This window comes from Carcharodon carcharias, chromosome 13 (genome assembly GCF_017639515.1).
Source record: "Carcharodon carcharias isolate sCarCar2 chromosome 13, sCarCar2.pri, whole genome shotgun sequence".
Taxonomy (NCBI): domain Eukaryota; kingdom Metazoa; phylum Chordata; class Chondrichthyes; order Lamniformes; family Lamnidae; genus Carcharodon; species Carcharodon carcharias.
Genome location: NC_054479.1, coordinates 101,048,567 through 101,065,542, shown reverse-complemented (window position 1 = coordinate 101,065,542; position 16,976 = coordinate 101,048,567). Strand labels below are relative to the sequence as shown.

At 38.6% G+C, this 16,976-nt stretch overlaps 1 protein-coding gene across 4 annotated transcripts in view; it reads right to left on the bottom strand.

Moving 5' to 3' along the window:
- Positions 1-16,976, bottom strand: part of lrrk2 (leucine-rich repeat kinase 2) — a 226,984-nt gene that overhangs the window by 120,533 nt on the left and 89,475 nt on the right. For all 4 annotated transcript variants that reach the window (XM_041203526.1, XM_041203528.1, XM_041203525.1 and 1 more), the window contains 8 exons: positions 12,431-12,565; positions 11,959-12,090; positions 11,719-11,838; positions 10,226-10,335; positions 7,968-8,047; positions 7,722-7,828; positions 7,494-7,623; positions 3,470-3,594 (listed from right to left, as the gene is read on the bottom strand). In XM_041203526.1, the coding sequence (XP_041059460.1) occupies positions 3,470-3,594; positions 7,494-7,623; positions 7,722-7,828; positions 7,968-8,047; positions 10,226-10,335; positions 11,719-11,838; positions 11,959-12,090; positions 12,431-12,565 (939 nt within the window). The remainder of the gene's footprint in view (positions 1-3,469; positions 3,595-7,493; positions 7,624-7,721; positions 7,829-7,967; positions 8,048-10,225; positions 10,336-11,718; positions 11,839-11,958; positions 12,091-12,430; positions 12,566-16,976) is intronic.

The window sequence follows — 16,976 nt, the reverse complement described above, 5'->3', positions numbered from 1 at the left end:
ATCCGTTGGAGTAGTCCGCTGGTCCGAAAGCAAGAAGTAGGCTGTGCTCTGGTGCGCTTTGAGTATGGCGCCTGAAGTGAGGAAGTCCTGAGGTCACGTCATGGCAGGCAAATCTGAGTCCATCTGCCAGCGAACCGGCATGTTTCCCGTGCATGCATTATTAATGAGGTGGGACCTGCTGGGAAGCTGACAATATGGTGCAAAAACTCGCCATTGTGGCAGGTGGGAAAAACATTTTTTCATGCTTGCTATTGCACTTAGTGTAATTCAGGGACAATTCCACCTTCAGTATTTGATGGAATGCTGACATGAACTAAAGGCCCTCACCAATAAGCAACACTCAGTGTATTACTTTAGCTTGGCTGCCCAAAATAGTACTGTACCAAGGGATTATTTTGTTACAGTTTTGAGCTTCCTCAGCACTTTGTCTTGTGTTCACTGTAAAAAAGAAATTTTCAAAAGGAGACTCTGTCTCATGATCCAAAAACTTCCAATCTCTTACCTTCTCTTATCTTTCCATTGAGAACTGCCTTCCCAAATTCTCCACCCCCTTACTTACTCTAGCCTACCTCTGATTGGCCAGCAATTCTCAGGGGTGGTATTTCCACCCTGTTGTGGGCTTGACTATGTGGGAGGCCTGGTCCAGGTAACAGCATGATTGCCTGGTAACTGTGTCAGACATCCCAGAAAGAAGCGACTTGAGGTTCCCACTGATTCTCCAACAAGTAGGCGAGATCCCTGTTGCACTCGTAACGCACAATGTTGGCTTCTGACCCAAATTACAGCCTGTTGGCAGGTTCAGAAGCCCACAAGTAAATCTTGTTGGAACTCTCTGACACGGCCTCTTACCTCTCCCTGGATCATTATCTTACCAGCAAGCATCAAGCCATTGTTTTAAAGATTGTTACCTCAACTCCTCTAGAAATGTTACCTCCACAGCCTCCAAACTTCTAGCCCCCAACTCTGCACAGTCCTCTTCTACGTACTTTCCAAGAGCCACAATAAGACTGCCCTGGTAAACCTATAATTTCAGCCTACTGTTGCCCACCAGAATGGATGTCTTCCTATTTTGACTCCATTTGTTTCCCCTTGTCCACACACTTTTGTTGCTTTAATAGTTTCCAGTTTCCTGGCCCTAATTGTCTCCTTTTCACCATGGACATCCAATCCCTCTACAACTCTATTCCCCCACCAGGATGGCCTGAGTGCTCTGCTTCTTCCTTGAACGGAGGCCCAACCAGTTCCCATCCATCATCACCCTTCCTCTGCCTGAACTAGTTCTCATATTGAACAACAACTTTTTTAACAAAAACAGAATTACCTGGAAAAACTCAGCAGTTCTGGCAGCATCGGTGGAGAAGAAAAGAGTTGACGTTTCGAGTCCTCATGACCCTTCGACAGAACTGATTTCCAGCATCCGCAGTTTTTTTGTTTTTAATAACTTCTTTAACTCCACTCACTTCTTCCAAATAAATATTACTATGAAACCCTATATGGGTCCAAGCTATGCCTACCTTTTGAGAGATATGTGGAACATTCTTTGTTCCAGTTCTACCAAGGTCCCCCCTTCAGCTATTTTTCAGATATTGATAACTTTACCGGTACCATTCCTTGATATCACCCTGAACTGGAAAGTTTCATACACTCGGCTTTCAATTTCCACCCTTCCCTCACCTTCACGTCTGATCTTCCATTCCTTTTCTCAACTTCTCCGTCTCCATTTCTGGGGATAAGATATTTACCAATATCCACCATAAGCCCACTGGCTCCCACAGCTACTTCCACCCACCTTGCTTCCAATAAAGGGCTCTACTCTGTTCTTCCTGTTTCTCAGTTGCTGTTGCATGTGTTCTGGCAATGCCACCTTTCATACCAGAGCTTCCAATATACCTTTCTTTTTCTTCAAATGAGGATTCCCCCAACCCCAAGCATGGTTAACAGGGCCACTGAGCTTCTCCGATCTATTTCTCACAATTTCGCTTTCACCCCTTTTCCTCCCTCTCAGAATCACAATGAGGTTCCATTTATTTGCATCTTCCATCCAACCAGCCCCCACATAAAAAAAGTCATCCTCCGCCTTTCCACAATCTCCAGCATGACACCACCAAACATTTTCCCCTCTCCTTCCCTTTCAGCATTCTGAAAGGACCGTTCCTTCCAAGACACCTTTGTCCACTCCTCAATTACCCCATGGCACCTTTCCATGTAAGCACAAGAAATGCAACACCTGCCCTTTTACTTCCATCCTTCCCATCGTCCAAGGTCCCAAACACTTCTTCCAGGTAAAAATGGATTGGGTGGCCACCTTGTAAAACACCTCGATTCTGCCTATAATAGTGACCCTGAACTTCGTCACCTATCATTTTAATTCTCCAATCCATTCCCTCTTTGACCTTTGTCTTTCACCTCTTCCATTGTTCCAATAAAGCTCAACGCAAGCTTAAGGAACAGCACATTATCTTTTCATCAGGCACTTTTACAAACTCTGGATTCAACACTGAGTTCAACAATTTCAGGTCATAACCTCTACCCCTACCACCCACCCCCTCACCCTTTTATTTTGGAAAGCAGCTGTTGGCAATGATTGTGCTTTTCCTATTTACACCTCCTTAAGATCCATGACTTGTTCCTTTAACTTGTCCCATTATCATCTCATTTTGCACCACACTGTTATCCGTTTTATCATTTATTCTCTTCTGCGTTCCACCCTATAAATGGCCTTCCCTTTTGTCCTTTTCCCATTTTCCCTGCCACTGTATTTGCTTAAAACTTCTAACTTTTTCCTGTTCTGATGAAAGACTTAACATTTCAGGTAGATGACCTATGTCACTCTCTTTTGAGATGTTGCATGACCTGCTCAGTATTTTCAAGATTTTCAGTTTGTAAATCCAAAACCTGCCTGCTTATGTACGTTATATGTGAAATAGCATGTCCAGGATTAAATTACCCTCTTGTTCTGGTTTATAATGAACCATAGGTCACTGAGATGCCACTTTTCCAAAATGCAGAACGGGCCACTCAAATTGAGAAAAGCACGTAGACCGAAACGAATTGGTCAGGTATATTTATAGTTTAATAGAAGTCAAGTAATACAGCAAAATAATTAAAATAATTGAACTGAAATCAGATCACAAGAGTTAAATACTATTTTTAAAACTGCCTCAGAATTGAAGTGACAGATTTGCAAATGAAATTTGTCACAATGTGATGACATGTGAATCATGCAAATCTCAGGTCATCTAGATTTTAGATCTCCTGTTAGAAAGAACTAAAATGACACCAGAATTCACCAGTTCTTAAACAAACCATAGCTGTTCAAGTCAGAGCTGTCCATCAACACGATTAAAGAAACAATTGTGTGACTTAGGGTATAAAATGCTAATGAATTAATAATTTTTAAAAAATCATTATTTCCATTACAAAAACACTAACTCATTATGCACACACTGGATCAGTTGTTTTCACTTACCAGGGCAAATAATATGTGACATGACTCGAAGGGCCTCAAGCTGCACTGAAGAAGTCTGCAAACTACTCTTCAATGTGTCAACTATTCTGCTTGAAGTTAATCTCATAATATCCAGACTCAATGTACTGAAAATACATGAAATGATAATAGCACAGTATTTAATGGTATAACATCAAAATATAGAATGGAGCACAATTTGTTGAATTCTGCTTTTACTTTATTAAAGGTTTGCAAGGAAGAAAACCAAATTAATTCTGCATTATTAAAACTACCATACAACTTAATGTATCAAAAGTAGCATTTGTAGATATTTGTACACTATCCATTCACATCTGGAATCTCGGTTTGAATACAAAACAGATTACATGAATACAACCTTCCACTCATTTGCTGCTGAGAGAACCCAACGAGAATGGCTTTGGACAGTTTCAGCCTCTGTTTCCAATCCATATAGCACCAAAACATGAGCTATGCTTTCCAATCTAAATCTGTAATTTCATTCAAAGAGCCCACAAGAGCAGCAGGAGTCTAAAGCTTAGAAATCCACACTGATGTCATAGAAGTTGGACTTATGATTCTGGGGGCTACACTTCTGAGGCAATGTTCAAAAAGTGCTTTACTCTGCAAAGAGAATAAATTGTAACAGGCCTGGAAATTATTGGCGCTGAGCACTCTACGCAAAACATTAGAAAGTACTCAAATCTTCATTAACAAGATAATCTAACTTGGTAAGTGCAAATATTTAAAAAATAAGTTCCACACTTTAAAAAAAGTCTTCCAAATTCCATTTTTGTTAGCATAGTAAATATTCTTTAATAAATTTTCTGTTAAAAAGCTAATAGCAAGAATGTGCAATTTTAAGAATTATATTATAATAAATAGGGCGGAATTTTATGGCCTCATTATGGAGGGGGAAAACACAGTGAGCAGTTCAAAACTCCGTTGACTTCAGCGGGACCGGAAAATCCTGCCGGTGGGAGGGGCTGTAAAATTCCACCCATGGTATAGTACTGATTCTAAGATGGTGCTGTAAGGTCACAATGTCTAACTGCTGTAAATAGATCCTGAGGTAACTGGAGGATGACTGATTGAATCAGATTGCCTGATGGGCAGCTGGTTGTGAAGTCACAGCCTTTCTCCAGTGTCAACAGAGCTCTGGCTTTCTTACTCTGATTATTTTGCATCTTTAACAAAGTATGAAGGTGCATGTTAGTGGCAAGATCTTAGAATATTTATAGATAGAAACAATTATAATTATGCATTGCTTGAAGTTAGTGACATGTTTAATAAAATGTCATGGTGGTAATCAAGGTTTGTGAATTACATCAACTCTTTCTGGGCTGAATAATCTTGGCAACATTAAATATGTATATGTACTTTCTACTGCATATCACTTATGAAAACGATTTTAAATTTGGAATATTGCAAACTAAAACTATGATGGTATAAGGCACCACAACATATTTCTAAATTAACTGCATTTGCAGCACAGAAGTCAAAAACAGATATCATCTTATTTTTCACAACTAAGAGATTACCACAAGGAGTTCCGGAAACACTAGATTTTGCAATATTTTACAAGGGACCTAACATTAGTGAAATAACCACTTCTCATTGTGGAAATGTTAGCCAGTGTACAAGTTTCCTTAAATTTAGCGTCCGAGGCAATAAGTGAACCTCATCACCAGCATGTTTCTGATCTTAGTTGTAGCATTAAGGCAAAGGCATGATATGCTGACCAAAAAAAGAGAAAGAAAAATAAACACTAAACCCTCAATATTCCAGTTGCTGCATAGCTTAGAGCTGGGAAAAAAAGTGTATTTTCCTGTAGTCAGAGTATTGTAGAAGCCCCATGAACACCTCAAATATAGGTAGAAAAACACGTTACCATGTGTTTTTATTCCATCAATGTTGCTATCTGAGTTTAGATTATTCCCCTAGAGAAGAATGGAAGAACAAAAAAGGTGCCAGACAAAAGCAAAATACTGCAAATGCTGGAAATCTGAAATTAAAAACAGAAAATTCTGGAAATATTCAGCAGGTCAGGCAGCATCTGTGGAGAGAAACAGATTTAATATTTCAGGTCGATGAACTTGCATGAGGTGTTATGGCCCCTGTAGAGAGGATAAGTTTAAAAAACAAATTCAACTTTCTAATTGAGAGCCAAAAGGATGACATGACAAGATTTCATGTTTTAAGACTTTTACTGTAGCAGCCTAAAAGCACTATTGACTAAACACTATTTTCTTTGATAGGTAACTTATACATTTAGCCACAGAACAGAAATTTCCCCTTTTTACTTTTAACACGCCCAAGAATCCCACTTCATAGGTATACTTTATACTGTCTCTAAAATAGTAATTCAATTTTCCCAGAGCTAGTCCAAAGTGACCCTTAGCTTCCGAGGGTTTACTTTCATTACCAGCTTGATAACTTTTAACCCCAGAACTGTCTTTCACAATGAGGATTTTTCCCTGGAGATTCTCTCTCCAGTGCAAGCTGGACAAATCTTCCAGCTTTGTTTCAAATTCTCTTGAATTTGGTCTTATCAATCCAACTGCAAACTCCCACCCTCATTCCTGCATGGTGAACCATAGAGACATTCTGCCTCTAGCTAATCGCTCTCTCCCAGTTCCAAGCAGACTGCCTGGGCAGGATTTTATGCATTGGCGAGCGGGGGCGGGGCCCACTCGCCAACATGTAAAATGGCGCGCAGTGACGTTGGGGAGAGGAACTTCAGACGTCACCGTGCCCCATTTAAATTTTCAGGTAGGCAAGAGCGCAGCAAAATCAGCTGCAAGCCCGCTGACCTGTCAATGGCCGATTGAGGCCATTGACAGAGTCAATTAAGTAATTAAAGGACCTGCCCGTCCAACCTTAAGGTTGGTGGGCAGGCCAGGAGCTCCAGTGGGAATTAGAAAAAACACGAAACCTCATCCACGGGCGAAATGAGGTTTCATGTAGGTTTTAAAAAACTTTAATAAAGTTTTTGTGAAAATTATGAACATGTCCCCACTCAGGTGACATTGTCACGAGGGGACAGGTTAGGGAAATTTTATTTTTCTACTTTTAAATTTTATACATTTACAGCTGATCTCCCTGAGGCTGCACTTAGCCTCAGGGAGATGAGTGCACTCTTTCTTCTGCATAGCGCTTCTGTGCGGATGTCACGCTGGGTGGGCCTTAGTGACCCGCCCACATAAAATGGCACCGCGGCCCCAATTGGGGGCACCGATCAGAAGCGTCCCTGTGCGTGCCGGCCCTTCAACTTCGCCCCCGTCGGGGGGAAAATTCAGCCCCCCTGTGTCTGAGAGTTTTCGGGGATATCTTAGAAACCCTTCTCCTTTCAAAGCCCATTTCCATAGCAGTATGAATCACATGGGCCTTGTAACCACGTAGAAATACTAATTAACTATTCTTCAGACCCCAACCCTATTCTATCTTGGAATTAAATTGACAGTTTAAAGTATAACCATTTACAATTTGACATTCTCAACACCTTCCTAGCATTTTTAAGTCTAGCAATTTAAGCAATGTAAACACAGATTGTGCTGGCATTGTCTCTTGGTAAGAATACCTTACACCTTCTTCACCGCAAAACAATATCTCCCTCACCCAGGCCTGTTGTCAGGCAGACTTCAGAACAGGTCACATGACCCCCTTCATTTTACCATAAATTTGAGAGACAGTCCTAAAACATACCAAACTTATAAAACCTCATATTTGTAACACAGGTTCTGATGAAAGACCATTGACCTGAAACATTATTGCTATTTCTCTCCACAGATACTGCCTGACCTTTTGAGTACATGCATCATTTTCTGTTTTCATTCAGAAAGATACCAGCTCTTGTTGGCATCCCCATGGCCAGCTTCAACATAGAACTCAAAAAGTTGGTCGCTGTTGACCTAACATTTGTGCACTGCACAGGTAAATCTGTGTTGCGATGTCAACTGGAGAAAAGGAGAAAACAATATGAAAAATTATATGCCACTTGGAAAAACCACCCAATATAAACATTTACCTTCCCAGGAATAGCTTATTAAGGAGCTTGCAGGCACTTTCCAGGACATCACAAGAATCTGAATATTTTTTCATTAGGTCTAGGATGTTGATATGTATCCCTTTTGCCAACAGAAGCTTTCTTACTTGTACTGTTAAACAAAAGCAAACAAAGGGATTCGAAGTGCTATTAAGAAAAAAATCTGGCTGCTTTAATATTTTATTGGATGTTTCTTCATTTTTAACTCACCACTTTTGTCTGCCAAAGTTGCTAGAGCATTTGCCGCTGCCTGAAACACTTCCTTTGAATTGGAATGTAATAACATGGCTGCCATCATCAGTCTGTGAACTGGGTAGCTGCAATACAATAAGATATTACTTTAATGCATTCCTGTCAGAATTGAGTAATAAGAAATATCCTTTCAGAACACACATCAGTTACAAAAATACTGAAGTTACAAGTAAGCATTTCTTAAAAGAAACTAGGTGTCAATACCATGCTTCTTCATCTCCAAATTTTGTATGAAGATCATTCTTATACAGAAGTAGATTGTACAGTGCCCAACAAGCTGCTTCCTGAAAGAAGAATATTGCACAGCAATAATCACTTGTATGTAGGTCTTTGTTCTGCATGTTTTATAAACTAGTATTTTGCACTTTCAACTTGTCACAACCAATTTTCCCTCCAACAAAAACTGTCAGTAACTTTTCACCCTCTTTGAATCACCTATTTCAGGTGTGTCCCCTTTAATCTATCTTTGAAAATTATAATTTTGCTAACCCAATGTGACATCATCACCTATCCTTTTGTATACCATGCTAAGAGGAAAAACTAAGTTACAAGTTGGAAAAACAAACATATCTGTTGTGCAATAACACACAGGCATGGGAACTGCAGTTTACATAAAATAAACCTTTCATTCACAGCTGCAACAGGTTAGGGAGCCTAATTATGAGTTACTTTTTGACAATTATCCAACTTTGAATACATATCCTCCATTGATATCATCTGTGAAATGTACATTTTAGTGCTTAAACACATTCATTTGAAGTAACAGTCACAGGATGCACCAGTTTAGCACAACTATTAATAGCTCAAGCAGTGTAATTATGACACTATTTGGAAGCGGTGAGTGAAAATCCATAATTGTAAATGATTGTGAAGCTAGGATTTCAAAAGCAAAGAAAAGATTTGTCACTGCTTTATTTTTTGAAGGCTTGTATCTGTATTGTGTATGTGTATTTTGCGCAGGAGGGGAAAGAGTAACTTTAATAAGAGCACAACCTTAAAAGACATCACACAAACTGCTCTTTCAATCGTTTTTGGGGGACAGAAAAATGTGTTTTATCTACAGATACATAATAAAATATACACTTGTGAAGAAACTTGGAATTTATGAATAATCAATTTTTCTCATCATATACCCTACATTTTCATAGTTATAAAAGAATACGTCCTATCATAGTACAATAGGTCTGCACAACAAAACTAAATAGTCCTTCATGCATTTTTTTTGTATCCTAGAAAGTAGTTTGAGCAAATTAAAATCAGCTAGAGGGTGAACAGAAATTAACTCTTTACTCAGATCAAGTGCCACAGGCAATATCTAGGGCCATAGAGGATGTCAATCTTGTCTCAGTTTTATTACAATTTGCTAAAGACTGATTTGGTGAATCAGTGGACAGCTAAACTGAAACTTTTGATAAAAGTAGTGGCTTCGACACACTTTCCCTTGAGGCAATACACACTGCCAGGTGGAATGCATCAGACTGAAAGTATGCCGCTACTTCTACTTTTTCCTTTATTGTTTCACATCCTACTTTTTACTCCCATTCTCATCTAATACTTGGCACAGTTCCACTGACATCACAGATTATTCACTGCCTGTGCCTAAACAGTGAATATTTGACAACAAGAGCTATCACAATCAAGTTTGGTAATTTCTTCACCAATGTCCATAAGTACACTCCTTTACAACTGAATAGTATTCAGAAACGAGAACTCTGGATGTTTATTCCCCCTCCGTTGGGCAAGGATACTGAGGCCAACGAATACACCAACAGACATTCAGTAGATGCTGTAAAAGAGCAGGGATCAAGCCTGGTTGCATCTTATTCTGCATGGCTGTTGCCTCTAGTTCATAGTTTACATGTTTTATACTATAACTTTAATTTCAGGAATATAACATATAGGTTGGAAATGTAAGTAAAAAGAGTTCAACATATATGTAGTTGTAAACTAGTGTTAATAATGCTTATTTTGTTTCATTCTTTTTGATATACAATAAAGTTTGTTCTTGTTTAAAAACGTGAAATCTTGTGGCATAGTTCTGTCAGTTAATTGCTGGGTGTCTGGACTTCCTCTTTAAAATGTCAACTGTCCCTGACAGGATCATAACAGGCACAATATCACATTATTCAATACACTTCCCAGCTGAGTTACTGGAAGCCATTTTTGTCATTTTCCTCAACAACATGGCAGTCTCTGCTTCACAGAACACTTTTCAAAACAAGTCAATATGACATAGCAAACTGGCTCTACTTGAGTGGTGGGTGCAATTTCTTCAGCAGGTTTTCAATGCTTCAAATGAATTTAAAAGCTTTAGAAAAATTCAGAACTACTTAATGGTCAATGTCAGCAAGGCAAAACAATGATATTGGTTTATGTCCTAAATTTTAAAATAACTGAATATTTGAAAAGAAAAGAGTACAAAAATTAAACATTTCAAGTGCAAAAACAGTAACATCCCTCACCTGGACCTTTGCGTTCTCCTTGAATGATTCCAAAGCTTGACAGCAAGCCTCCGACCAGCAGAGATCATCTTTTTTTCCTTCAAGATCCTTGTTCACAAATATTGTTTCCGCTTATAAAGAGACATGAAGATATTATAATTTTACTGGATCTATTGCAGTAAGCAATTCATCATTCAGAAACTGAGATTTCACTTACAAATTGTGGTACTATGATAGCAAATGACACTGCACATTGTAGAGGGAGAAATTGTCAAAATTAGCCTGATGATGTCAAGTTGTGCCAAATCATTAGTTTTTGTGTAGCAATTTGACAGGAATAGACAATATGATTACTAATGAAAAAGAACACAACAGAAAATGATATGAATCAATGGATCAATGAGAATTTGTAAAGGCCAAAAGGCGTTTGATGTTTCTGGGACAGGCTCTTAAAAAATTCTGGGTTCTTCATCCAAAATGTTAATCTTATTTTTCTCTTTACAGATGCTGCCAAACTTACTATTTCCACATTTTATTTTAGCACAACTAGTTTATTCAATTTTTCACTATTAATTTGGATTTAATCTAAAACACAGTTGTTCCTAATCATTCTTGTTTAAAATGAATTCATCCCTGTAAATTAAATCACATGCTATTTCATTAGAGCTTCAACATTAAGAATTCAACATTAAAATTAAAACAGGAAGTGCTTGCAAAGGTAGGACCAGCAGATAGATGGGAAATCCACCATCTGGAAGTTTCCCCCAAGTAACTCACCATCCTGACTTAGAAATATATCACCGTTCCTTTACTGTCACTGGGTCAAAATCTTGGAACTCCCTTCCTAACAGCACTGTGGGTGTACCTACACCACATGGGCTGCAGCTGTTCAAGGTGGTAGCTCACCACCACCTTCTCAAGGGCAACAAGGGATGGGCAATAAATGCTGCCCAGCTAGCGAAGCCCACATCCCGTAAATGAATTAAAAAAACTCAACAGGTCAGGCAGCATCTGTGGAAAGTGAAACAGAGCTAACATTTCAAGCTGAAGGGTTCTTCACACCTCGAAACATTAACTCTGTTTCTCTCTCTCCACAGAAGCAGCCAGACCGCTGAGTCTTTCCAGCATTTCTGTTTTTATTTCAGACTTCCAGCATCCTCAGTACTTTCCTTTTATTTTAGGTGCCATGAGTTCTAGGGCTTTTTCTGCCTCTTTGCCAAGGTCCCAATTGCAGCCATTCTATTTAATAAAAATATCAAGTGACGGTCTGGTGTCTCCAAATGGGTAATGTGTTGTTGTGAAATGGTGGGGAGGTGCAGCGGGTGAGGGAGGCAGGAGCCCTCATGATTTTTAGAGGCTCTCCAAAATCAGCATTAGCACTGAAACCTTCTGGTGAGATGAGATGAAGAGCACCTTTAATGCAAGAAGCTGTACCCTGCAACTGTGAACAAAGTTTTGACTGAATTCTTACAAATCTTATTTTTAAGTTAACTTATTTTTGGAATGCTGCTTACTTAAAAGAGCCAAACTGTTGAGAGCTGCAGCCTGTAATGTACCATTCTGTGGATATTTTAGAACTGCATTAATGACAACCTCATGCACTCCATTCAGCAGCAAAATGTTGTAAAAATAATCTGAAAAACAAAAATTAAATTCAATTTATTAATTCTCAATTTTTCTTCAATAAAGTACTTTACAACATGGATAGGTTTAACTCAAACTACAGTTCAATGTTAATAAAAAATTAGACTTACTGAGTGTAAACCTCTGAAGTAAACAGCAACCAATTTCATGAATTGCCTCACTTTCAGGGAATCTCTTCATTGCACCAGTTACCAGACTGTAACATTTTTCATTTCCAGACATCAGAATTTCCACATTATTTGCTGAAAATAAAAATCTATGTTTAACTTTGCATGTAAGAAAGCAAATTCTCACTTCCCTTCCCATAATTGTTTCAGCATGCACCTTTAATTAACTGGTCACATTCATCTCAATGTCACACTTCACAGCCAGTGACAGATATAATTCAATAAAGCTAAACCCATCTTTCCTCCTTTTGCAATTGTTGAGTGTCAAGCTCTAGATAGCTCAAATTAGCAGCTATTGAAAACAAAGCAGGAATATTATTTACTCATCTATCTCATTATTTACAATTTAAATTATCACTTTTTAAACAATTTTATAAATGATTCTGAAGAGAATTTATTAAACAAATCAACTTACTTGGACCAGCCAAAGGGAGCAGAGTTCTCAGGCCATGGTGTACCATATCTTCATGTTCATTAAAGTTTTTCAGGGCTTCTAAAATGACCCAGTGATCTTTCCCTTCTACAAATTCAATGACCTGCTCATCTGGAACTTAAATCAAAACCAAATATTATGGATAATGCATCAAATGTAAACAGAGAACAAAATCCAGGAACCTATTAAAGATGAAATCACCTCAAAAGGTAAGGACCAATGTCTTTGCAGGCAGGTTAAATGGTACAGCAGTTTAGAGACCAGGATGAAGCATTAGAGAGAAGAAACAAAAATGTTCAGAAGACTGAAAGAGACAAACAATCAGAGAATAACTAGTCCAGAAATAAGCTTGATCAGACTGGTGAAATGTGAGGCAGATTAAGATGAGTTTGGACTGCATGCCGATAAATAGCAAGGGTGTGGTAGATAAGGCTGGTAAGCTGCGTGGACAAGTACCCATATGACATTATGATGTTGTGGTAATAATGGAGCCCTGGCTCAAACAAGGGAAAGAATGGGCACTGTATACTCCTGGCTACACTGTATTCAGGAAGGATAGGAAAGGAACAAAAATAGGGATGGGATGGCAGTGTTGGTCAAAGATACTGATACAGCAGGGTGCAAAAATAGATTCTATTTTGTCAGAACTAAAGAAATAAGGAGCTAAAACATTGCAGGGTGATGATTGTAGGCCATCAAAAGTAGGAAGGAGATAGAGGAGTAAATTTGCCAGAAAACTGCAGAAGTATGCAAGAACTGTAGAGTAAAAATCAGGTATTCAATTGTTCCAATATAGCTGGGTAAAAGGCAAAGAGGGGAAGGAATTCCTGAAAGTATACAGGAGAACTTTTTGATCAGCATATTTCCTGCAGAACAAGGAAGGAAACAGTACTATACAGTACTTAGATCCAAGGTACGAAGTTGGTAAGTGAAGCATATTTCAATGGGGGAGCAAATGGGAAACACTGAACACGCCAGTAGGTTTAGATTAGCTATGGAAAAGGACAAGGAAAAATCAAATGTCAAAACACTCAATGAGAGGAAGGCTAATTTTGGTGAAACAAAGGGGAACAGGCCCAATGAATGAGTTTTTAAAAAAGGAGACAATTCAGGTACTGATTAGACACATTCACAAGGGAGGGAAATAAAGCACATCCAAAGCTAGGTCTCCCTCGATGACTGAAGATAGAAAAATTGAAGTGAAGCAGAAAAGGTGCACTTTTGATAAAGATGATGTTAATAATTCAGTGGGTAACTAATCTGAATATAAAAAGTACAGAGGGAGCTGAAAAAGGAAGAAAGGCAAAAATGCTCTGAGAATAGTTTAGAATCTTTTAAAAGCATATAAATAGTAAAGTGATAGCAAAAAGGAGAGGGTGTGGCCAATTAGGGATCAAGATGGAAATTTTCTTGTGGAGAGAGAAGACATGGCTGCAATACTAAATGAGTATATTGTATCTGGCCTCATTGATAGCCAACGGCCAATGGAAGAGCAAAGAAGGAGTTAGTAGAGAATTTGAATAGGATAAAAATAGGTAAAGAGGAGGTGCTTAAAAGGTTTGCAGCGCTCAAAGTAGTGAAATCACCCAGAACAGATTAAATGCTTTCTAGGCTGAGGAAATTAAGGGTGGAAATTGTGAAGGTTCTGGCCATAATCTTCCAATCTTCTTTAAAATATGGGAATGATGCCAGAGGACTGGAGGACTGCAAATGTTACACTTCTATTCCAAAATGTGAATAGGAACAAACACAGCAATTACAGGCTATTCAGCCTAAGGTCATTGCTGAGGAAACTTATGGAGCCATTAACCAGGATAAAATCAACTAGCAAATATAGGGGTTTGTAAATGAAATCCAGCATGGATTTTTAAAGGCAAATCATGTTTGACTAAACTTGACTGTGATCTTTGATGAAGTAACAGAGAGGGTTGATGAAGCTACTGTCATTGATGCAGTGTAGATTGACTTTCAAAAGGCATCTGATAATATACCCCATAATCGACTTTAAGCAAAATGAAAGCCAGTAGGTTTAAAGGGGCAATGGGTGTGCATATTCAAAATTGCCTTAGAGGCACAAAGCAAACAGTGATTGTGAAAGGTTATTTTTCAGACTGGAGGAAAGCGTACAGTGGTATCCCCTGGGGTTAGTTTTAGGACAACTTCTCAAATCTATTAATGACCTGATTTGACTACACAGGGCATAATTTCAAAGTCTGCAAATGACCAAAAAAAAAAAATTGAGGCTGTAGCAATCATGGAGAGTATAGAAATAGACTGCAGGAGGTCATAGACATATGGCAGATGAAATTTAATTCAGAGAAGTGTGACACGATTCATTTCAATAGGAAAAATGAGGAGGGGAAATATAAAATGAAGAGTGCATGAATAGGCTGCAAAAACAAAGACCTATACAATGAAATGTACACAAGTTGATTAAGATAGCAGGATCAGTTAAGAAGGCAGTTAAAAAGATATAAAGGATCCCTGGCTATATAAACAGAAGCATATAGTACAAAAGCAAGGAAGTTATGCTAGAACTTTACAAAACTTGAGTTCCAACTGAAATGTTCTGGCCATTTCCGAGCACCACACTTTAAAAAGGATGTCAAGAACTTAGGAGCAAGTGTAGAGGAAATTTGCTAGAATGATACCAAGGATGAAAGGCTTCACTTACATGGATAGACTGGAGAAGCTGGGCTTCTTATTGTTAGAGCAGAGAAGGAAAGATTTGATAGAGATGTTCCACATCATGAACGGTTTTGACAGACAGTTTTGATAGTAACTGTTTCCAGTGGTACAAGATCAGTAACCAGAAGACACAGATTTAAGTTTGTTGGCAAAAGAACCAGCGGCGACATGAGGGAAAAAAATTATGCAGTAAGTTGTTGTAAGTAGATGCAATAACTTCCAAAAGGCAAATGAATAAATACTTGAAAAAAAAGGAATAATTTGCAGGGTTGTGGGGAAAGAGCAGGAATAATTCTTTCAAACATCAGAACAGGCTGAATGGGGTGTGTAGCCTTCTTCTGTGCAGCAGCATTCCTTGATTCAATAATTCTATGACTGTTGTTAATGAATGCAATGGCCTATACACTGCATGTACTAAATATATTTCTAGCAACAGTGAAAGGTCCATTACTTTCAGTCGATTGCAGAAGGAAGGCAAAATAAGCATTTAAGCTGCACATTTTCAGTTCACTGGATTGGTATTAGCACCTTTACTTAGAAGTTAAGGGTAGCAGGATCATTTTAGGTCTCAGGCAACTGAGTCACCTCAGGCTAAGAGTTCCATGTTCAGGGTTATGAGCCATGGCTAATGGCAGAATCAGCAAATTTCCAATGATGATGGCAGAAGAGCTTGAACCTCAAGAGACAACAGCTGCTTACAGGGAGAGGATCCTTCAGGAAGAGGACTTGTGTTTCCTTTAAGCATGCATGAGGAAGGCAACAGGAAACCAGCTTGTGTGTTCTTTTCACTTGTCATATTGCTCATTAAAGTTGAAAATGAGAGGCTCTTGCAAATAACTGAAGAGAAAAGCACAGGACGACAAGGCTTGAGGAAATGAACAGAGAACCTGCCTTTGATCAGACCACTGCTCTTAGAGGTTATAAAGCAAGAGGAAAAAGTGATAACACAGAAAGGAAAAAAGTTAAATCAATTAAGAGTTCAAATGTACCAGGTAAGATTCAAAGGAGGGCAAGAATTAAGAGAAACAGTGGAGAAGATGCCTGTTTTGAAAAACCAACCTAACATGGCACTGCATGTATACACATGCTCATTATTGGAGTGGTACTTATTCTGTGGTTTAACACATTTTCTTTGTTATTCTTCCCACAAATTACTTTCAGCTTTAATAATAAAGCATTCAAAAACGCAAAACTATTTTCAAGGAAACGTAAAATTGCTCAACAGATGTATTTTGAAAAATACCCACAGTTTAAGAATTACGGGCCTTTAGTTTCAACATCTCCCTGCAAAACTTCTTTTAGGTGCTTCTAGAGTAGTAATTTAGTCGTATAGAACTTGAGTATTGCTGTAAAAAGAGAGTTGTCTAAGCTTTTTATCTTGCACTCATCAGGACATTCGCAAGAATACCGAATGTAAAGGGAACAACAACTTATCCTTCATGAGAAGAGAGTGCTGATTGGTTGGCAAGTGGACTCTGATTGGTAGAGGCATTGCCATGGATGATGCCTATTAAGAAATGAATGACATTTAACTGCCAAGCTTTGTTTAAATTCAAACCAAGCAGGTTGACTGATTGGTCAAGGCATTGCCTTGGGGAATGAACCAGAGCAGAGCCTGGATGTTGCCTATCTTGTTCAGTTGAAACAGATGCAATGTGTGCACATTTTCTGTCTCCAAAGAAAAAGGCCCTGTGAATTAATATACGTAGCTTCTAGCATGTGTTAAGTGCATCACACTGCAAGCCTGACTGATAATCTTAAATTGTTTGTCAGTATAATTCTTAAAACACTCAGGATTGTTTAGCAGATGTTATCCAATCGCGGAATCCCATCTAATGTT